Consider the following 23,764-nt stretch of genomic DNA (forward strand, 5'->3'; position numbering starts at 1 on the left):
CGGGAGACCGAGAACACCCATTGTGAAGACTTTCTGACATGGAGAGTCGTAGAACTAAAATTCACAGGTAAGGCAAAAATTTTCCTTTTCCCCCTTGTGTGTGTTCAGGAGCCAGTGGTCTCTGCTAGTCAGATCATGAGCTCTGGAGTAGACCATGAAGGGCTCAGGGAGTACAGTTAGTGTGAGACCCTTAAAACACAACCCTTGGAGCCTCATTCTTTGGGAGTGTTGTACTGGGAAAGGTCCTGCACTGACACCCCAGCCGCCTGGTCTCCTCCTGTCCTTAAATTCATAGAGGTTTTACTTTCTCCTCTCTATCACAAACATGTCCTCAAGCTTGCCCAAATGCACCATTTCTGGGGGGAAGAAGGGAGACCAGTCTCCAGGGCTCATGCAAGCCTTAGTCTCTCTGCTGACAATATTGGCAAGGCTGTTGTTGGTGGCAATGGGTTAGTGCTGTAGGCACCCTTGAATCGGCTAATTTGGGGGACGGTGTGTAGTATGACAAGAGCTAATTCTTCACTCCTGGATCGGAGTGTGGTTCCATCCTGCTCCGCTTAGCTGGGAAGGATGAGATCTTGTTCATTGCACTGGTAGAAACAGCCCAGGCCATCTTGTCCTGTGCCCTCAATTCTGGGTGTATCTCTGCTCTGATTTGTCCCTTCTTCCCTGGGAAAGGAAAGAGAAGATAAGGTTTGGCTCCCACTCAGCCCTATGGCCCCTCCTTCCCCAGTGTTCCCATCCCCCAGGAACAGGACATGCCTTTGGACATGCAAAAAGCCATGGCAAGCAATCCTTTGTGTTTTATTACATTAACCCTCACATCCCAGTGGGTTTGAGAACTGTCCAGGAGTGGGTACATGACTGGTAGATTTTGGCCCCAGCCCCATGTTCCCCTGTCTCATCCCTGCATTTACAGCCCCAACATTCCTGTGGTGTGAAATGCCAGTAGGGAGCATGTGTGGTGTGGGCGGGGTCTACAGGCCTCTTGCTGGCATCTTGGCTGGGCCTCAGCTGTTCTGTTTCTTGGTATATTTAATGATGGTATATAAGGCCTCCTGTGCACTCTGTTTTCCTTGCTGGAAAAAATGGTGGAGAGAGAGGGCTCTAGATTTCTTGGCAGTTTCTTTCTCACTCGATTAAACCCCCCTGAATCTTATTTGTGTTGGAAGTTCTGCACCATCAGAAGCATGAGGAACGTTGTACGGGAATTTCTCTGACAGCTCACAGCATTTCTGAGCTCTGCCTGTTTCTCCCATAAGCTGGTGTATGCAGTCTGCAAAAGGAGCCTGTGCTGAGTGAAGCAAATTTCACTCCGTGCAGCCAGGTGGCACAGTCAGCTAAGGGTTTCAAAGCCTGATTTAGGTCACCAGTGGCAAGCATTTACCTGGTCTCTCTAGTGTCTAGCGGATATTTTCTCCCACGGTATGAAACCATCCATATAACCTGACATGCCTAGCTGGCTGTGCACGACAAGTCTTGGACCAGCAGGGGTTGCTGTAGGTCAGCACTGAGGAGGATGCACAGGGATAGAAGGGAGGGTCAGGATGTGCATAACAGGGTGAGGTATTAGCAGAGAGGAGCTGACTTAGAAATCTCTTCCATGGCTGGTGATGGGACACTAAAGGGAGCGGGCTTACTACAGAGAATTCTTTCCTAGGTGTCTGCCTGATGGGTCTTGCTCACATGTTCAGGGCCTGACTCACCAGCGTATGAGGTTGGAAAGGAATTTTCCCCTGGGTCAGATTGGCAGAGACACTGGGAGATTTTCACCTTCCTCTACAGAGTGGAGCACAGGTCACTTGCAGATTTAAACTAGTGTAAATGGTGGAGTTTCTGTAACCTGAAGTCTTTAAATCATGATTTGAGGACTTCAGTAACTCAGCCACAGGTTAGGGGTGTATTACTGGAGTGGGTGGGTGAGGTTCTGTGGCCTACAATGTGCAGGAGGTCAGACTAGCTCAAGGGTGGGCAATAATTTTCACAGGGGGGCCACTCCATGAATTTTGGTAAGTCGTCACGGGCCACACATTTCTACTATATTAATGGAGGGGGTGCAGGGTCTGGGAGGGAGTTTGGGTGCAGGAGGGAGCTCCGGGCTGGGGCAGAGTTTTGGGGTGCAGGAGAGGGGTCTGACCTGGGGCAGAGGGTTGGGGTGAGGGAGGGGCTGCGAGGTGCAGGCCCTGGCCGGGAGGCACTTACCACAGGCGGCTGGTTTCCAGCCAATGGGAGCTGTGAAGACGGTGCTGGGGGTGGGGGCAGTGTGTGGAGCTGCCTCCCCCGGCCAGGGGCGCACAGAGATATGCCAGCAGCCGCTGGCTGCTTCCAGGAGTGGTGTGGGGTCACGGCAGGCAGGCAACCTGCCTGAGTGCCCTGCCTTGCCGCAGGACTTTTAGCGGCCCAGATATCGCAAGGAGGCAGCCAAAGAGCCTGGTGGACTGGACAGAAATGTTAGGCCGGATCTGGCCTGCGGGCTGTATATTGCCCACCCCTGGACTAGATGATCATGATGGTCCCTTCTGACCTTAATAAGACTTCATCTTCAAGTCAGAAAAACAAGAGAAGCAAACGCATTGAAGGTATCAAGGTCAGTGGGAGACAATTGGAGCAGGAGGTTTAAGGGCAGGGGGCTGTTTTAGATATGACTCTCGCAAGATATGACTCTCGCAAGAAGGACATTTTTCTCTTTAAGAACTTGGAATGGTCTAGTTATTACTTAGTCCTGCCTTTAGTGCAGGGGACTGGTCTAGATGATCTACTGAGGTCCCTTCCAGCCCTACACGTCTATGATTCTATCTATAAAGCTCCACAGAGGGAAACTGACTCCAGCTGGGTTTCCCCTGCCACCCAGAAGTATCTTGTAAGACAGGGACAAAAGGATATTTAATGAAATTAAAAGGGAGCAAATTCAAAACAGATACAAGGAAAGACTTTTTTCACGCAATGTGTGATTAGACTGAAACTCATTGCCCCAGGGAGTCATTTATACCAGGAGCTTAGCAGGATTCTAAAAGGGACTGGACTTTTATATAGATAAATATATAGATATAGAATAGCCAGAGTTGTTATGATTGACAACACATTTTGGAAGCGCTGTTAAACCTTATGCTTATTGGCTGAAGCCCATCTCTAACTATTAGAGATCAGGAGGAGACCTAAGATTGGGGCAGATTATCCCACATCTGCCCACTGCAGGGTTTTTACACCTTCCTATGAAGCATCTAACTTCCAGAGCCAGGATACAGGACTGACTGGACTTCGGGTTTGATCCAGTCTGGTTGTTCTATGTATCTGCCAGTAGCATCGGTGGCATTCCCATCCATGATTGTGTGTGTGTGGCCTTATAGCTCAGTGTACTCCCTGCCTGCCTTCTGCTCTCTCTCATTCATCAAAGTAATTACACACATTACATTTATCCTTTCAGGTTTTACCCTCCCAAATGTTATTCCTGAGCACTAAACCTGTGGGGGAAGTGAATTACCAGGGAAAGTAACTAGATATAATCCAAGTTTAATGGGCACATAGAAAAGCAAACCAGCTTGGGTAGGGCGGCTTAGGCAGCATCCTGCATTTGCAGGCAAATAGGAATTTATCTTGATGTGTGTATATATCCAGCTTAGTGATCTGTGAGCTCTTCATAATTGGTTTGGTGCCCTGTCAGCAGTGCTCACTCGGCAGAGCTTTGCCCCGTCTCTGGTTAATATAATGGGTCACAAATCCCATTCGCTTTTGAATTCTGAGTAATCCGTTGCCTATTGCTGTTTTGGAAGCATTGGGGGAAATCTGAGCCATGTGCTAATTATGAAATCTGGGTCTGCACATTTGTAAGCCGCTGACCTGCCCTGGGCCGGTCTTCCAAATCACCAACGTATCCCATTAGCGTCCGACACCAGTGTGCCACTCTGGAAAACAAATTGTTTTGCGATCCTTGGAATTAGAATGTTGGATGATCTTAGGAAAGCTATGGGGTGTGTTCAAGAGCAGACAGCCAAACGCGAAGGGTAGGTGCTAGTAAATCATGGACTGCTCTTGCAGACCCCAGGATCATGCAGGGGCTGCTGTGCTTCAGGGAGCAGTATGGGTGACTCTCCCTCTCTGAGTCAGGGCCGACTTCAGTGCTCCACTTGTGTGAGGGGCTCTGTGTTGCATGAAGCAGTATGGATGAATCTTTCTGACTCAGGACAGACTCTTGCCCAGCGTTGTGCTAAAAAGGGCTTGCTTCAGAGCGTGGAACTGGTGGTCCTTTTGAATCAATTCTGACCCCGTGCTGAGTAAGGGGCCATGTGCTGGGGGAAACGATGTTAGTGACTCAATAGTGGGTGCTGTCCTCTCTGAGTCAATGCTGATCCCAATCCCCTGGCATGGTGCTGGGCTGCAGGGACTTTAGAAACCTTCTAGTAGTGACCATTCTCCCAGGCTGCCTGCCTTTCTACCCCCTTGATTTCACTGGTCTGGAAACAGGATTCTTGTGGCTTCTGAGTCCATCTGCTGGTGACTGCTCTTTCCCACTGGCCTCCTAACCCCACAGGTGTAGGGGAAATCCCAGCTGCAGTGGGGCTGATGGAGGTGTGTCATTCACTTTAGATGGGGGTGAATAAGCAGATGAGTTAAGAGGCTCCTAAGGAGAAATCAACCCATGTTAATGCAAATGGTCCTAGTGGGGAGAGAAGGAGGGGAAACCCAACTGTTCTTCAGACTCCTGAGCGGCCCACCTGGGCTTCTGTGGGAGATCCCAAACCCACCTGCACTCATTGAAGCGACTTTCTGGCTACCTTGCCCAGTGGGACAAGGGAGGAAAGTTCTTGGTGTACTTCTTTCGGTCCTGTGGGTGTGCTGGCCCGGCCCAGCACCCTGCAGCCCCAGATATGTGCCCGTTCTACCATGTTAGATAGGACAGTCGAGGGTCGTTGCAGAGACAAAGCTAGCTGATTACCGCTTGTTACTGGGCTGGCCTCTTTCTTCAGACCTGCCAGCTGCTACCAGCTCTATCCCCTCTGAGTCGATGGTGATCCTTATCCCTTAAGGTGATGCTAGTGGGCACTGGGCTTCAGAGAGAGGATGCCTTCCTCTCTGAGTCAGTGCTAACTCCAATACCACATAGTGTGCTGGAGGCTCTGAGTCAGCTGCCCCAGCCACGGGGGCGCTCTCTGCTGAACCAATGCTGACCCCCATGCCCCAGTCACGGTGCTGCAGGGCTGGAGGTGCCATGTTTCAGAGGAGGCTGTGGTTGCTCATGCGTAACATTACATTAAAACCTAAGACTATCTGGGGTTGTTATAATGGGATGCAGGCCAGCCCCAGAAAGATCGAGTGTCCCATGTGCTAAATCAGTGTTTCTCAAACTTTCCAGGTTGGCAATTCCCTTATTTGAAGTCAGTTTTTTTTATTATTATTTTTTGCAATCCCCTTTCATTTACAGTACGAGAGTCTGACTGTGAATGCTTGACCCTGAAGGGTAAGCGTGTGCATGGAGTCCAGGAACCAGATTTTCTTTACTTTTGTTTGTAATAACAACTTTAACACGTCACAGCCCCCATTGCCTTCTGTGACTTCTCCTCGTCCTCACTGGTTGAGAAACACTGTACTAAGGGGTGGAGGTGGGTCTCAGCAGGGTGTGTCTTTACTATGCTTTCGTTGAATTGACCCACTGTGATCTGGGCTGCTGCTTACCTAAGAAATGCCTTCCCTCCTCTCATAGCCATGGCCTAGAGGGAGAGGAGAAGCTCCCTGCCAGAGCTGCCTTGCACTGGGGCTCTGAGGCTGTGGGCAGCTCTGGTCCATGCTCTCTGGCTCAGATATGGGGCTAGATCTAATTTAAAAGGCAAATTTGGCTTCCTCTTCTAGCAAATAGAAAAGGAGTACTAGTGGCACCTTAGAGACTAACCAATTTATTTGAGCATAAGCTTTTGTGAGCTACAGCTCACTTCATCGGATGCAAATTGGTTAGTCTCTAAGGTGCCACTAGTACTCCTTTTCTTTTTGCGAATACAGACTAACACGGCTGTTACTCTGAAACCTGTCTTCTAGCAAATGTTTGTTGACAGCAGTGTGTAGGCCAACACCTTACTGTGCCACTAGGTGGCAGGCTCTGCCTGAGAAATCCCATCAGCTTCTCCTACACTGAGCTTTTCCTTAAGCTCTCCCAGGGCATCAGCTCCATCAGTGTCAGCAGCAAGGGCAGGAGCAATAGCCTGGACCAGCTGCCAGTGCTTATTACCACCCCATGGTCCAACCCTGCTCAGAGCATGGGAGGCTTGTGCCAGAATGGCCCTGGGGAGGCTGGTGCAGAGGGAGTGGTGCAGCAGCTGGCCGCTCTGCCAAGCTCCCAGTGGCTCAGAAGGCCGGAATGGCTCTATCCCTTGAGCACAGTGAGGGGAGTAGAGAGAGAGGCCAACGGAGGGTCAGGTTATGGGGCCATTGAGAATGGAAGGGGTGGAGGGGTAAGAGTGTATGGTTGTGTGTGTGTGGTGGCTGCACATGTATGTTCATGGCAAAGTACGTGTGTGTGGACATGGCGGTTTTGCTAGAGGCAGGCACAAGCTGTGAGACTGTCAGGCTCAAATTTCCAATGGGCCAAGTGGTAGGTGCTTCCTCTGGTGAAGGTAGCAAATAGCTTCCCTCTCGCACTGTGTGAATATGTCCCTGTGTTGTGGATAGGGTTGGAGAGCCTTCAATTACAGAGCTGTGAAGAGATGGAGGGACTCTATTCTGGGACCAAGAGGCTGAGTCGAGGACTCCAGCCGCAGGTAAAAGTGGCTCTAGGCCAGGGGTGCGCAAAATACGGCCCATGGGCTGGATCTGGCCCACCTAATATTTCTGTCCAACCTCCTCTGCCCCCTCACAATCTCCGAGTCTGGGCCACTAAAAGTCCCACGGCGCAGTGGGGCACTCAGGCAGGCTGCCTGCCTGCCGTGGCCCCATGCCACTCCCAGAAACTGGCCTATGGGAGTTGCAGGGGCGGTGCTTGAGGGCGGTGCCAGAGCTGCTTCTGGGAGCAGTGTGGGGCCATGGCAGGCAGGCAGCCTGCCTGAGCCTTGCTGTGCCATCAGGTGGGAGCCACCTGTGGTAAGTGCCTCCTGGCCAGAGCCTGCACCTCGCACCACCTCCTGCACCCCAACCCTCTGCCCCAGGTCAGAACCCCCTCCTGCACCAAACTCCCTCCCAGAGCCCACACCCCTCACCCTCTCCTGCACCCCAACACTTTGCACCAGCCCGGAGCTCCCTCCCGCACCCAAACTCCCTCCCAGACCCTGCACCCCCTCTATTAATATAGTAGAAATGTGTGGCCCATGGCAACTTACCAAAATTCATGGAGTGGCCCCGCAGCGAAAATTATTGCCCACCCCTGCTCTAAGCCATTTAAAACACTGCTTTGACCCCTAATGCTTTCCCCCACCTCTCAGCGTCCCTCGCAGAATTCATGAGGGTGGCAAGAACCAGCTTCATCCGCACTGAACTCTCTCGAGGGTGGGGAGCCTTGGCCAGGGGTAGGATCGCCTGGTAACACAAGCCCAGGCCATGCCCAGGACTAACCCTCCAGGACTAACAGGCCAAGCTCTCTGCATGTTTGTGTCTCTTCCCAAGGCAGGTGGGAGTGTGATATCAGGGCTGTGCTGGGCCAGGAGGAGGAGAGCTGCCTGCCATAGTAGGCTGTCACGGGAGTCTCTCAATCCCCAAATGCTTGTGACTGGCTCCTGAGCGGAAGGGTGTCAGCCTCCCAGCTGCAATTTAGCAGAGAATCCATTCACTTTAATTACCATCAGTAAAACCTGTGCATTAATGTAGCACTCGTGAAAGTAACAGGCCAACCCCAAAGTTGTTCCAGACCTGCACCCCCTACAGCTCTGCTGATGCCCCTCACTCCTGGCCTACAGCACTCCCAGCTATTCCAGGCTTGGGCTCTCCCTACACTGATCTGTCACGACACCTCAATCCATTTCTGGGTCCCCGCACCACAACCCTCGGCCCTGCAGAAACTTTACTGTCCTAGTCCTGGCTTCTCTTCCCTTCTCCCTAAAGCTCTGCCAATGTGCCTCAACTCCAACCTGCCATTCCCCTTGCTCCTCCACTCCTAGGCACCCTAACCCCCCCCTGCTATTCTAGTCCTACCCTGGGCTGCATCCAGCTCTGCTTGTGCTTTGAGGCATCCTCTTTAATGATGGCTGCTGCCTTCTTTAGCAGACCCAGGACCTAGCCCCAGCTGTCTGTCCATCACTGTCAGAACTTGTGTCCAACAGGGCTTGTGTTGGTTCCAGTTGGTATCTCCTATCATGCCAGGTGGCCCTGGGCTGTCATACTGCCCCCTGCCCTCATCAGAGCCACACAGAGAACTTCCCCCTGGGGGTGGGCTGTCTCTCCCCAATGGAAGCATGTCAATCAGAGCCCAAACAGCTGAATCTGGCGAGAGTGTGAAAACTCGCCAGCAGCTCCATAAATTATTAGGCTGTAAAGCCCCTCCCCCTCCCTCTCCTCCTGGGTTTGACGTGCCCAGCAGCATATTCCAGATGGCCAGGAGGGGCGTAGGAGGTACCATCTCTGGCACTGACCCATGGGCTGCATCAGCCCTGCTGTGAGCTGATGGCTACAGCTAGGTTGGGGGAGTGACGCCCCTGGAACATTTAGCAACGTTTCCATCTCTGCCCAGTGTAAGCAGCGTTTGCTTCCACGGTCTGCCCCAGGGCTGGGGAGAGAGGAGCCTCCAGAAAGAGACTCTGGATGCAGAATATTGGAGAGTGGGGGCAGCCTGTAGGTCAGGAGGAAGGTGCATCAGCAGAGTCTTGGATGTATTTGTGCCATTGATCTCTAAGCCCCCAAGCTTTATCCTAGAGATTCCCAGGGCATTTGTAGTAGGAAAGTTCTGGGTTCAAAGATGAGAGCAGCAGGGAGAGCTGCTGGAGCAGGACTGGGGAAGGAGGGTCAAGAACAGGCTGCCCTCCTGCCCCCGTCAGTGTCCACTCCTCTGCCCTCTGCTTCTGTAGTAAAGTAGCTCTGAAGCTGCTGCAGCCAGTCCTGCTCCCACCCATTTGAGATGAGAGGCAAATTTTGTTTCTCAGCTGACAAGGCCCTTCCCCAAATGCCATGGAAACATCCCCATTCCACGCAGGCTCTGCCTCTCCTCGGCTTGGTGGAAGGATAAGGATTGTTTGGCTTGGGCTGTATGGGGCATTCTGCCTGACCTGGCCAGGGGTATGGTTGAAGGACCCCTGTGGCTGGACTCCTTCCTCTGGGACACTGCAGGCCACAGCCCTGCCTTGTCGGGGGATTTTCACAGGCTTGGTACAATCTCAGTTCAGAATAGAATGCCACCCCTGTTAGTCCTCTTGGGTTACTCAGAAAACTGGCATGAGTCTACATTGGCCTCCAGCTCCGAGTCCCATCCCACCCCCACTGTCAGGGGGACCGTCACACAGGCCCCTGTGAGACTCTCCCACAAAGAGCCTTCTCCAGCTCCCACTGCAGGCAGCAGAGTTTTGCTGTTGATTCAACAGGAGCTGGGGTGGGCCCTTGGAAGCCTGCCTGTAGCTCAGTGGGATTCCGTTGCCTCTGGAGGAGAGTTGGTAACATTGCGTGGGAGCTGCCTGGGAAACAAATACACTATAGACCAATATGTAATAACCAATTCCTCAAAAGGGCTCCAGAGGTACTCCTGGCAATAACTGGCCAGTAAACCTAATTTCAGGGCCAGGCAAAGTGGTAGAAACTATAGTAAAGAACAGAATTATCAGCCACATAGATAAACACAATTTTGTTGGAACACGATTGTTCCCATTTGTAAAGGGAAGTCATGTGTCACCAATTTATTAGAATTCTTTGAGGGAGTCAACAAGCATGCGGATAAGGGTGATCCAGTTGATATAAAGCGTACTTGGACTTTCAGAAAGCCTTTGACAAGGTCCCTTGCCAAAGGCTCTAAAGGAAACTAAAGTAGTCATGAGATAATAGGGAAGGACCTCTCATGGATCAGTTACTGGTTAAAATATAGAAAACAAAGGGAAGGAGTAAATGGCCAGTTTTCATAAAGGAGAAAGGTGAACAGCAGGGTCCCTTAAGGATCTGTACTGGGACCTGTGCTGTTCAACATATTCATTCATGATCTGGAAACAGGAGTGAATAGTGAAGTGGCAAAGGCTGCAGACAATACAAAATTATTCGAGATAGTGAAGTACAAAGCAAACTGCAAGGAGTTACAAGGGGATCTCACAAAACTGGGTGACTGGGCAACAAAATGGCAGATGACATTCAATGTCGTTTAGAGTAAAGTAATGAACATTGGAAAAAATAATTCCAACTACACATACACAAGGATGAGGTCCAAATTAGCTGTTACCACCCAAGAAAGAGTTCTTGGAGTCACTGTGGATAGTTCTCTAGAAATTTCTGCTCAATTCACAGCAGCAGCCAAAAAAGCTATCAGTACGTTAGGAACTATTAGGGAAGGGATAAAAAAAAGACAAAATAGTATAATACCACTTATAAATCCATGGTGCATCCACACCATGAATACTGTGTCCATTTCTGGTTGCCCAAGCTCAAAAAGGATATAGTGGAACTGAAAAAGGTTTGGAGAAGGGCAACAAAGATGATCAAGGGAATCCATACAAGGAGAGACTCAAGAGAGTAGGGCTGTTCAGTTTAGAAAAGAGACAACTAAGGGGGGATTTGATAGAGATCTATAAAATCATTAATTGTATACAGAAAGTTAATAGAGAAGTGTTATTTACCCCTTTCCACAATTCAAAAACAAGGGATCATGCTAAGAAATTAAGAGGCAGCAGGTTTAATGCAAACAAGAGGAAGTACTTTTTCACACAATGCACAACTAACCTCTGCCACCCATTGTGGATGTTGTGGTGGCCAGAAGCAAAACTGGGTTAAAAAAACTGGATACATTCATGGATGATAGGTCTATCAATGGCTATTAGCCAAGATGATCAAGGATGCAACCCTAAACCTGTGACTACCAGAAGCCAGGAGTGTACCCTCTCCCTGAAGCTCTAGTATGGACTGCTGTCGGAGACAGGATACTGGGCAAGATGGACCAAGGTCTGACCCAGGACGGCAGCTCTTATATTCTTAAGATCCCTTGGGACTCTCCTGGCACTCCTGTAGCTGAGCCCACAGCCTCTAATGTGTCCTCTAATGGAACTCTAGAAACCATCTGCCACATCTATGTCTGTAGCATGCACATGGTGATGTACCCATGCAAACCTGGCCATGCTGGGTGCCTTACCTAGGCTTTGCCCCATGCTGGACCCTGCATCCATGTGCCCCAGGCTGTGTCACAGAGGCACCGTAGCCATGTGCAGCCAGGTGCCACTGGTATGCAAAGTAACCAGCGGGCACTTGTGCTGTGGAATTGGCAAAGCCCTTGTGCCTTTGTAGATTCCCTGTAAGTACCTTCCAACAAAAAAGGGATTATCTGTAGCTTGTTAGAGTCCTCGCAGGGAGGGAGAATCAGGCTCTTTGCTCTGAAATGTTCTCTTCTCTGGGATTACAAGATAATGCATATAAAATGCCATTGGCTCAGCCAGGTTTATGGATTATTTGAAAACCAAATTCTTGTAATCTCATCCACCGTCTGGCACCAGCGTAGCAGCCAGCCTGGGGCCCCGGCTTTCTGGGGGAGCTCCTCAGATCTCCTCCCTGCCTGAGCCTGGGGCTCCAGGCCAGAGCCCAGCATTGGGGGCATTCTGGCTTTTTCCCAAGGCACTGTGGATCCAGCCAGAGGCCAAGGTTCTCTTTAGGCTCCCCAGCCTGGCACACACACCTGGCAGCGTTAGCATGAAGCTTCTCTAGACTCCCATCTACCCACAAGGAGAACCCCACCCCTCCCCACCCCCTCGATTACTATGGTGAGGGCCAGGGTCTTATTCACACCTCCCGCTGCCATACCAGGTGGTTTCGGCTTGCACCAGGGAGCAGAATGATCATCTTAATACCCCATCTTCCATCCCTTTCAGCTTCCACCTGAGGGTACAGGCACAGAGAGGGGAGGCCTATGACAGGAGCTGTGGGGACAGAGCCTGGCTCCCTTGGCTTTCAGCTCTGAGCAGGATTCACAGAACTGCCCTTCACTCCCGCGAGCGAGTGCTGTTGCAGGCGTCCAGCGGTGGCAGCTGGTCTTGTTCCAGGGGCTGAACACCGCCCCCCTGGTGGGCACATTCCAAAGAAGCAGCATTAGAAGTCTCAGTTAAGGATGTATTGACATGCTGGTCATTTTCCTCCCCTTAAAGTTTCATTTAGGGCTGATGGAAGGTGCCACTCTTGAGATCCCCAGAGACCAAAGGGCTGATCCCCAGGGCAGGGCTGAGTCAAAGGAGCTTGCCCAGCGGCTGCCAGGCAGGATCCTCTCTGGGGGTCAGTGGGGAGTTGAGTCTCCTTGGCCTCTCTGCTCACACCACACCCTGGGTCCCAGGCAGCGCCAGGCCTGCCGGTGCTTTTAATTCCTTCCCTGGCTCCCTGCAGGGATTTCTGATCAGGGTGTTGACTTAGGCAGCGGAGCGGGGCACAGGGCAGGGTTTGTTCTCCCTTGTAGCTCTCTCCTGCCTGAGCCCCTCCCAGATGAACTGGTGTCATGGGGATGTGCCCACTGGATGGGTGCCCATGGTGCTCCCAATAGGGCTTTAAAGGGAGGGGCGCAGAGGGGCAAGTTCCCAAGATGAGAGGGAACTGACCTTGCATGGGGTTGTGTGTGAACAAACAGGCTGACAGCCTAGCGAGTTAGTAGGCTACCAGCAGGGCCGCACCAGGGAGCAACTTTCCCGAGGATGGAGCTCTGCTCCACTGTATCTCTGTAGCCCATTGATTCAAAGTCAGCAGCCGGGGGGGACGGGGAGTCTAGCCTCAGAGGAAAAAATGGAGGCCCCTCGCTGGTCCACATGAATCCCTCAGGCAGCATTACTGTTTCCTTTGCACTAATGAGGTTTGTAATGATGTCCTGGCTGGACAGAGTGGGCTGAGGGGTCAGGACTCACTGCAAGATGCTGATGCAGGGATTCTTTACAGGAGGTTGAATTTCCTGATGAATATGAATCTGGAGCTGTCTTAGTGGATCTGGGCTGCGTGCTGGGGCTGGAGGCTCCCATTGTTATGAGGATCGGGGAGCCAGGGATAAATTAAATTGTTCGCTGTGTGTAATGCAAGTGGACATGAGCTCTCTGCATGGGGCAAAGCATTGGTGCCAACCCGGAAGTGCATCTGTGCCATGGTGTGGCCTGAGTTCTCATGGCAGAAGCCTGTCTCCCTGGAGGCAGTCACAGCCTGGCACTTCAGCTTCCCTGTGGGCATCTTCATATTCAAAGGAATGGGCAGCACGTGAGGTGACCCAATAGGCAAAGGGATGGGTGTCTCTGTGGCTGGGGCTTGAAGGCTCCAGCTGATGCCTGCCCCAGCTGTGCCAATAGTTGGCAACCCTTTGTAACATGGCCAAATCCAGCCTCACCATCTCTGCTGGCAATGCTTCCACTAAGACAGCCCAATATGCCATTGGCCTTCTTGGCAACAAGGGTACACTGTTGACTCATATCCAGCTTCTCATCCACTATAATCACCAGGTCCTTTTCTGCAGAACTGCCGCTTAGCCTGTTGTTCCCCAGCCTGTAGCAGTGCATGGGATTCTTCCATCCTAAGTGCAGGACCCTTCATTTGTCCTTGTTGAACCTCATCAGATTTCTTTTGGCCCAATCCTCCAATTTGTCTAGGTCAGAAGTTCTCAAACTGTGGTCCGTGGACCGCCAGTGGTCCGCGAGCTCCATTCAGGTAGTCCACGGATAGGTCCCTCTAAGGTGCGCACTTGGGCGGCTGCACATGAGAGAATGAAGGGCTACCCACCTAATTAGTGGAGCTGCAGCAGGGGAGAGACCCCCACTCCTTCCTAGCCCCAGCTGGGGGGCTGCTGTAGCAGGGGAGAAAGGGCACATCCATCGGATTAGAAAGGTAAGGCTACTGATATTAAAATATGAGTTGTGTGCTTTTATTTGTAGAACAAAAAAATTAATTATTAGTATGGGGTTTTTTTATATAGTGCTTTTATCCAAAGCGCTTTACAGTAGTTAGCTAATGGTACAAACAACATTTGGAAAGATCATTAAGTGGTCTGCTGAGACCCTCACCAATTTTCAAGTGGTCCACCAAAAAGAAAGTTTGAGAACCACTGATCTAGGTCGCTCTGGACCCTATCCCTACCCTCCAGCGTATCTACCTCTCCCCCCAGCTTAGTATCATCTGCGAACTTGCTCAGGGTGAAATCCATCCCATCATCCACATCATTAATGAAGATGTTGAACAAAACTGGCCCCAGGACAGACCCGTGGGGCACTCTACTTGATACCGGCTGCCAACTAGATATGGAGCCATTGATCACTACTCGCTGAGCCCAACAATCTAGCCAGCTTCCTATCCACCTTATAGTCCATGCAGCGCCTGAACACCTGAGCGCTGGACTGAAGAGCTGAGCTGTCCTGTGGCATGGCCACAACTGAGCAATAGACTTTGGGGCTGGGAAGGGCTGGAATGCAGAGAGCTGGTTTGTGGCTGGCTTCTGTGCCAAGTGTGATTTCACACTGCTCCCTGGGACTAAGACACAGTTCTGCTCTGAAATGCCACCTTGGGCTCCATGTTCATTGTGCAATTGCAGAGCCATTTTTCCCAGCTCAAAAGAGATGGTTTTTACCGTCCAGCCCTGCCAACTGCCCTGGGCCTTGAGCATCAAGCTGGGCCCAGTCTGGATCATGCATCGTAATCACTGATAAAGATACTGACCCCAGCCCAGCCCTCAGCAGGTGAGCCATGCACCTTCCCTATCCTGGGGCTGCCCCAGCTTGCACCCAGGCAGTGACGGCTCCCATGGTTGCTGTGACAGCCAGTACCCCTCCGCCCCAGGCTAGGCAGACTCTGGCAATGAGGCCAGGCAGTGACAAGGGCACGGCACCCACTGTTCCACTCACATCCCAGACTCAGCTGATCTGTGTGACTTCTTTTCACAGTAAAATTCTTCTGGTAGAGATTAATTGTGTCCATATTTTCACAGTCTGTTGACTGTTCTTACGACCTTGAGCCAAGGGCTATCACATGCCTCATAATTGCAGGCGGTGCACTTGCAAGCAGAGAGTTATGGATCTGATAAGGGGTTCTTTTAGTTTGCTGAGTCCCTTGCCTGATAAGATGAGGGGCCCTTGCTCCAGGAACATCATTGCCTGCCCCCCACATCAACACCTGCAACTGATCCCAGGTTCATGGGCCTCCTGGACTCTTCTGGAGCCCTGGGCCCTGGCTTCAGGGTCAGGAACCCTGATTCAGGCTGAGGGTTCCTGCTACCAATTCCCTGGGGACTTGAATTTTCAGGCAGGTCCTTATGGGCACAGCAAACCCGCCCCCCATCCCCTGGTGGGCAGGGCCAGATTTACACCGTGGCCTCCATAGGCACAGCATCTTCAGCCCCCCCTGTCTACAGCTACCCATCATGTTTTCTGTAAAAAATGAAACTTTTAACCCACTTTTAACTTTTAGGCACCCCTAGAATGTCAGCGCCCCTACGCATGTGTCTGCTGTGCCTAATTGGAAACCCAGCCCTGCTGGTGGGCATTTTCTGCCCTTGCCAGAAAGCTCACACCTGTCAACCTTTCACAGAGGAGGTGCACTGAGAGCACCCATAGGAGGTGACCCAGGGTGGGGATGTTGCCACTTTCCCTAGCTGGAGCAGGAGCTGGGGCGGGGCGGAGGGAAGGATTTCAAGTTTTTTGTCCTTGCTGAATCATCCAAAATCCCAACTTAGTCACACTCCAAAGTGGCCTCAGGTTTTCACTTTAAATCTCCTGTCCCTATGGATTTGCTCTTTTCTCCCTCTCTGCCTAGGCAGGTCAAGGCAGCCTAGCCACTAGCCCTGCCTTCCACTCTGGGTTCACACTCCTGGGTTCTTTTCTGAGACTCACTGAATGTTTGTTACCCTTGCTGCTGCATCAGGGCAGAGGAGAGGTGCTCAGAAGGCCAAAGACACACCCACATAGCATGGAAGGAAATTCATGCAAAGACTGATCTCCCTGTTGGCTCCAGTGCTAAAGCATGTCCCAGGTAGGTAGGGGGTATGTCCCACCAGGGCCCAGAAGCCCTGTTATCAGGCAGGTGCTATCTACCTCCTCTGGGACACAGCCAGGTAAGGAGATGGGAGGGGCACTCCAGCATCTCCCCTCCCTCAGGCTCAAACCCAGTATCCCAGCCACCCTGTTCATGAAAGGCAAGAGATGGTTAAAGCCGATCAGGAGAGAGAGGGCTGCAGGCTGGATGACAGGCAGGGAAAATTTTTAATTCTCTGGCACTTAATATAGATTCTCCATGAACAAGGGCTCACAATATGCTGTGTGTGGAATTATTTTGGGAAAAAACCCAGCCACAACCCCTAATTGATTCTGCTGGTTTTCTGCCTTGGAAGCCGGAATGCAGAGCTTCCCCCACAACCGCCCATGCCATTAGCTGTCCAGGGGGGGAACTCCCCCTGCAGAGGCAGACACACGCGCGCGTGCACACACAGAAACACACAGAGTGGGGTAGTCAAGCAGAAGGGAAGCTCTTGGGGCAGGGAGGAGGAGTGGGTCTGGATCTGTAGGAGGGGGAAAGCCCCTCTCTACCACCCTCCATCCGAGAAGCACAAGGCATTTGACAGGCATTAATGAGTTCAGCCTGCCTATGGAGAATCACTCTCCCTATTTTACAGGTGGAGAAACTGAGGCTCAAAGCCACATAGGAAGTCTGAAGCAAACTGAGGAACGTGGCCCAGGAGTTCTGGCTTGCAACCCTGTGCTCTAGTTACTGGACCATCTTTCCCCTGCTGGGATCGTGAGCATGTGAATGCACCAGTGCACTGTCCCCACTAATGAATGGGTTGACTCCTCCCACTATTACCTTCTGGGAGATCCCCAAACCTCCAGCATAGCTGGGAGCAGGTTCTACCTCCTTAGCACTGCTCCTGGAGGGTAGCCAGCAAAATACTATAGCTGGATTTAAGAGGACCGTGTAGGTTAATAGCCATTGGTAACATCTCTAGCTATGTCAGCTAAAGTAAAACCACATGCTTCAGGGCATCAGCTGATTGGAATCAGGGATTTCCTCACCTGATACTTCACTGCACAAATGGCTAGATGTCATTGCTTGTTTTAGAGTAGGGGTTGTGTGCTTCCTCTGAAGTATTAGCTCTTGCCAGAAATAAAGTGCTAGATGAAATAGGTCAGTGGCTAGATCTAGCGTGGAAGAAGCAGGATAGTGGACTCAATTAGCCTCCAGTCTGATCTGGGGTGGCAGGAGGCGGGCAGGTAGATTGCAAGGGTCAGGATAGCTTGTTTAGTAGAATTAGGTGGACAGCTGAGGTGGGTTTTCCAAAGCCCCTAGGGTTAGCCTAACTCCATTCACGTTGGCTAGGTGCTCTCAGTCTGTTCTGATAGGGCAGGAAGTGAGACTGAGCAGCCTATTGATGTGATCTGTTACAATAAAGCCTATGCTCCTTTATACTGGGAATTGTAAACTGATCTGGTGTAAGGGGCTAAGTTAGGTGACTTGCACCAGTTGGGCTGCAGAGAAGGAGATGGGGGTGCAGCAGGACAAGCAATAAGCAGGAAGGTGTAAGAAAAAGCAGCTCCACCCTAGGGATAGCATAAATCTGGCCCTGCCAATGTGCCTCGGTCAGCCCTGAACTGGTGGGACTGTGTCTGAGGGGAGCTCGGTCAGTGCTTGGGCTCTAGCCTGACACTGTCTGTTGGGGGACAGGAAGGGAGTTATTGCTGGCAGTTATGGTGTATTTTGTGGTGGGAGCCTCACTGCACACAGCCATCAGATGGGAATGGCTTTCACTTGCTACTCACCCGGCTTGAGTATGAGGCAGCTCCATGCACAGCAGAGCCCCTCTCTCCTCACCTGCATATCCAGTCCCTCTGCCCCTTTCCCATCATCCCAGCTTCTCCAAATGCTCTGACTCCATCACACAGAAAGCCCTGCCTCCATCTTTCCTGAGTTTGCACCGAGGCAGCCCCGGATGGAAGGTGGTGGGGCAGGAAGCAGTCCCACCTGTTGTAGATTCATACATTCCAAGGTCAGAAGGAACCATTGTGATCATAGAATCATAGGCGATTAGAGTTGGAAGAGACCTCAGGAGGCTCCATCCTTAGGGGTTACTAAGGCCCGGCTTGACAAAGCCCTGGCTGGGATGATTTAGTTGGTGTCGGTCCTGCTTTGAGCAGGGGGTTGGACTAAATGACCTCCTGATATTCTATGATTATTCCAACCCTAATATTCTATGATTCTATGATCTAGTCCAACCCCCTGCTCAAAGCAGGACCAACCCCAACTAAATCATCCCAGCCAGGGCTTTGTTAAGTTGGGCCTTAAAAACCTATAAGGATGGAGATTCCACCACCTGCCTAGGTAAGCCATTCCAGTGCTTCACCATCCTCCTAGTGAAATAGTTTTTCCTCATACCCAACCTAGACCTCCCCCAGTGCAACTTGAGACCATTGCTCCTTGTTCTGTCATCTGCCACCACTGAGAACAGCCTAGCTACATCCTCTTTGGAACTCCCCTTCAGGTAGTTGAAGGTTGCTATCAAATCCCCCCTCACTTTTTCCTTCTGCAGACTAAATAAGACCAATTCCTCAGCTTCTCCTCATAAGTCATGTGTGCCAGCCCCCTAATAATTTTTGTTGCCCTCTCCTGGACTCTTTCCAATTTGTCCACATCCCTTCTGTAGTGGGGGGCCCAAAAGTGGACACAGTTCTCCAGATGAGGTGACCAGTGCTGAATAGAGGGGAATAATCACTTCCCTTGATCTGCTGGCAATGCTCCAACTAATGCAGCCCAATATGCCGTTAGCCTTCTTTTCAACAAGGGCACACTGTTGACTCATATCCAGCTTCTCGTCCACTGTAATCCCCAGGTCCTTTTTTGCCGAACTGCCTCTTAGACAGTCAGTCCCCAGCCTGTAGCGGTGCACGGGATTCTTCCTTCCTAAGTGCAGGACTCTGCACTTGTCCTTGTTGAACCTCATCAGATTTCTTTGGCCCAATCCTCCAATTTGTCTAGGTCACTCTGGACCCTATCCCTACCCTCCAGCTTATCTACCTCTCCCCCCAATTTAGTGTCATCCGCGAACTTGCTGAGGGTGCAATCCATCCCATCATACAGATCATTAATGAAGATGCTGAAAAAAACCAGCCCCAGGACTGACCCTTGGGGCACTCCGCTTGATACCGGCTGCCAACTAGACATTGAGCCGTTGATCTCTACCCATTGAGCCCAACAATCTAGCCAGTAGGAGCTCTGTAACACAGAGGCCAGAGAACATCCCCAAACTAATTGTTAGAGCATAGTGGACTCTAGGATCAGCCTGAGTCTAACCTGGTTTGCCTTTCCCCTGGTTTTGCTGCAACGAGCATTTTGCCACTTGGCTCCACAGCTTCTTGTTGCTTGTTGCAAACAGGAGTTGGGGGCGGTGCTTTATTTTTCCAGACATGAAGCCTGTTGCACTGTAAAGCCGTATGGCTTGTTCCTAGAGGGCAGCACTTGAGGTTTTTACTCCCCTTCATCAGGCCTATCCTGATGGGCCTTCAGTGCTTCTGGAGCAGCCCTTGTGGTTGTCCAGTTGCTTTGGGATCTGGGGACTGATCTCAGCTATTATAGCCACAGCAACATGAAGTTGCTGGGGAGAAGTCAGAGGATCCACAGGAGTGAGCTGCTGTGTTTAAAGGATCAGGCCTCAAATGCCATACTGCACTTCCAGGGCCAGAGACCAGCTTCTGTCTTAGGCCACAAATGAAAGTGACTTTGGTGGATGTCATCCAATTCCCTTCGGGACACCTCACACCGCGCAGAGCAATTTGCTTCCGTGGAATCCATGTTCTGGAGGCAACCAGCGCTCAGGAAAAAAAAAATTAATAGGTCTAAGTAAATGAAAGTGTCATTCCCATAAGTAATTAATTACTAATTATACAATCACAGCATTGTCTGTATCAATAAAAAATTACTTGGTTTTTCAATAAATTGTAGTTTTAATTAAATAAATCTTTAGACTTTAAAAAAAAACTCCAAATCATTTTTTTATTAATGCTACAGAATAAAATAATTGTATAATTAGTAACTATTAATCTGTCTCTCCCGGAAGGGTTATTTCCAGGTAGCACATGTTTATGAAAGTATGCTTTGCTTCTAGAGCACTGCAGGCAGGATTGAGGTGCATGGGGAGAGCTGAACGCATAGGAGCTCCTGCGGGGAACAGCAGGTGGGGGCTGCAGGTCAGGATTGAGAAGCATCCAGAGAGCTGTGTGAGAGGGGCTAGAGACTAGAACAGCAGGAGGTACTGCAGGTCAGGACTGAGGTGCATTGGCAGAGCTGTGCATGCAGGGGAGCCCAGGACTAAAATAGCAGGGGGTGCAGATGATCAGGTTCGAGGTGCATTGGAGGAGCCGCTTTCTTGACAGTCAGGTCATCACAATAGTGTGTAGGTCCCAGGGCCATAACTCTTGGAGGTCTTAGCTGGAGAAAGTCGTGGATCCTGGGATATTGCAAGGCTTATATACTCAAGGGGAAAGGAGACACTTTGCTTGTAAAGAAAACCATTCTGTTAGCCATACAGGCAGCACGGTTAGCCCAGCCAAAGGCAACTCCTTTGTCTATTGCAGGGATCGGCAACATTTGGCATGCCGCCCATCAGGGAAATCCGCTGGTGGGCCGGGACGGTTTCTTTACCTGCAGCAGCCACAGGTTCTGCTGATCGCAGCTCCCACTGCCCACGGTTCACCATCCCAGGCCAATGGGCCTGCAGGAAGCAGCGTGGGCCGAGGGATGTGCTGGCCACTGCTTCCTGCAGCCCCCATTGGCCTGGAACGGCGAGCTGCGGCCAGTGGAAGCTGCGATCGGCCGAACCTGTGGACGCTGCAGGTAAAGAAACCGTCCCGGCCCGCCAGCGGATTTCCTTCATGGGCCGTGTGCCAAAGGTTGCCGATCCCTGGTCTATTGCCATGAGCAACTGGGCCCATGGAGGATGAACTTCCCTAGGAGAAACCAAGGAAGTTCTGAGAGGGGAACCAGGAAGGGGTAGGGGAGCCCAGGGCAAGGCCTTTTTTTAAAAAGAAAGTTTTGGTTTTCACAAAATATTTTCCCCCTTAATTTAAACCATTGTTTTCCCCAGGGAAATGTAATCATAAAAGCCCATGTGTTTCTAACAAACTGGCAGCCTGTGCTGCGTAAACAATTGGGGTTCCTGTCTGAACAAGATTCTTGAACTGTTTCTTCTAGGAGTTTGTAACAATAAACCCCCAGCCCCAAACAGCAGCCCAGCACTTGCTTTTCACCAGAGCCAAGTGGACCAGGAGCCCCTTGAGCTGCCCTAGACAGAGAACCCAGGCTCTGCGAGCCATTCTGCATGGCAGGGTAATTTCTCCCCTTCCTGACACTCAGCCCCGGCTGGCTTCCTCTTCCTGCCTCACTCCCCTTCTAGCAAGGCCGATTGCTGGCAATGGCCCAGCTCCATGTGGAGCAACCCCATGGGCATCCAATTCATGGCGGATCCAACCTCGCAGGGTCAGTCAGTGCTTCCACTGTCGTGCCTCCTCTGTTTTCCACAGAGAGGGAGTGGTTTGACCAATGAAATCCGGGCCCTGAACTCACTCCCTTGGAAGCCCCGGGAGGGCCAGTGTGCACTGTGCTTTCTGCTCTCTCCTCCATCTCTGGGGAAGGCCCACCTGCTCAGATCCCCTACCCCAAAGTGCTGATGTCGGGGAGGCCTTGACACTCCCAATAAATCTTAATTAGTTAATGCTTGCCAAGCACTTTGGCAATGCAAAGCCTTCTCATCTAATAACAGGACACCCTCTCCCCACACTTCCCTCTCCGAGACTCAGCTGTTCATATCATCCTCTGACCAGCAGCCAATCTGCTTTTCTCTGCATTGGAGGGGTTAGTCCTGTCTCACAGGTATACTCTCAGCACCAGAACAGAGGGCATGACTGGGTGGGGTATGGCTGGAGAGCCCACCAGCCCACACCCAAAGTCAAGCCAAATCCTGACCTAGGCCCAGCTATGTGCTAGGAATACAGCCATCAGGGCCCTGCTTCCACCACAAATCTCCCCTGACACCATGCAGAGATGGGATTTTAACCATGTCCTTGGACCATGTTAAAGTCTCCAATTATGCAAGATCCTGTCACAACTTTTGTTGGCACCGGTGGGTGCTCGTGCCCCTGACTCCACCCCCGCCCTGCCCCTATTGGACCCCTCCCCAAATCCCCACCCCGGGTCCGCCTCCTCCCCAAGCATGCCGCGTTCCTTCTCCTCCTCCCCACTCCCAGCACTTGCTGCGCGAAACAGCTGTTTCGTGGCGCAAGCGCTGGGAGGGAAGGAGGAGAAGCAGGATGTGGTGGCGCACTCAGGGGAGGAGGCAGAGGCAAGCTGGGGTGGTGAGCTGGGGCAGCGAGCTGGGGTGGCGATCAATTTTTCACTGTGGGTGCTCCAGTCCCGGAGCGCTCACGGAGTCGGCACCTATGGATCCTGTTGTATTGGGGGAAGAGATACTGGGGTAGCCCAAACTCTAAGATAAGGAAGAATGTTCATCATGCTGGTGAGAGCTGGGCCTGGGCCAAAACCAAACAGTGCTCACCTTTGAGGCACTTTGGGTCCGGATTTAGATCTGTAGCTGATCTTCACAAATGACCCCACCCCCATTAAGGAGCCGAGCCAAGCCAACCCCCCTGCTCTGAGTGCTCTAAACTTGGAGGTCACATGCAGGGCTGAGGCTTGGGGGGAGGCCCATCTCCACTGCTGGTGAAGGGCACCGGCCTGACAGTGATGGAAACTGTGGAGTCCTCTTCTTAGGGCCAGAACATGTGGAGCTTGGGCGACAGCAATGACATGTCCTTCTGCCAGTGTGTCACTTCTGGGAGAAGTTCTGCCTCCATTGCCCACCCAGTCCTTCGACCTTTTCCCTGAGATTGCCAGCCAGGGAGACGATTAGTGTCCGCTGTGATTGTGGCTTTTCTGCTGGGCATACCTGGCCTGTCAGGAATTGGACTGAAACCCACCAGCTCCTCTCATGTGGGCCACTGAGCAGGCAGTGGGTGGTAACAACTTTCAGTTTCTACTCACCTGGCCTGGATTTGAACTTGCAGCCTAAAGGGTGAAGGAGTTATATCCCTAAGCAGTCCCCAGAGGAACCCCCTGGATCAGTCATAGCAGACAGAAGGGAGCTCAGGGTGACAGCTCCTTGAAAGGACAGTGCGACTAGCAGCGTAGTATAAGGATTTTGATATCGGCCATTTTTCTCTGATCATAATCCATCATTCCTGCTTTTTCATTGTACTCCACAGTTTCCTCATTCTTCAGGAACTGATCTCCTGTAAGGCCTCTTCCACTCCTTCACAGCTGCTGCTGCAGTCTCCTTCTCTGGTTATTTATTCCACAGAGTTTTAGTCCAATGGGATGGAGGAGGTCTCCCTCTGGTTATGTCCCATAGCCCCACACACCAGTGTATTATTCCCCAATCAGGGCTACCAATCTCTCCAGTGCTCCTGGAGTGTTTACACTGCCCATGAACCTAAAGCCTGTTGTGGGACTTGAACCTGTGATTTCAGAGATTCCAACACTATTCCCTGACCTGGACTGATGCTACCCATGAGCCTTCCCAACATCAAAACTTCAACCAAGAGGAGACTGTAGCAAGGGCACCTCAGGAATCTGACACCGCCACCATTCATCCACAATAACCCATCAGTCGTCCTGGCCAGCATTGCTC

General features: G+C 51.5%; 1 protein-coding gene across 1 annotated transcript in view; it reads left to right on the forward strand.

Annotated features, from left to right (window-relative positions):
• The window catches only part of NTRK3 (neurotrophic receptor tyrosine kinase 3), a 455,727-nt gene continuing 431,963 nt past the window's right edge, over positions 1-23,764 (forward strand). Inside the window, exon 1 of the mRNA XM_073304182.1 lies at positions 1-67. Coding sequence (XP_073160283.1) covers positions 39-67 — 29 coding nt within the window. The 5' untranslated portion in view covers positions 1-38. The remainder of the gene's footprint in view (positions 68-23,764) is intronic.

This window comes from Lepidochelys kempii, chromosome 10 (assembly GCF_965140285.1).
Source record: "Lepidochelys kempii isolate rLepKem1 chromosome 10, rLepKem1.hap1, whole genome shotgun sequence".
In the NCBI taxonomy this organism is placed as follows: Eukaryota; Metazoa; Chordata; order Testudines; family Cheloniidae; genus Lepidochelys; species Lepidochelys kempii.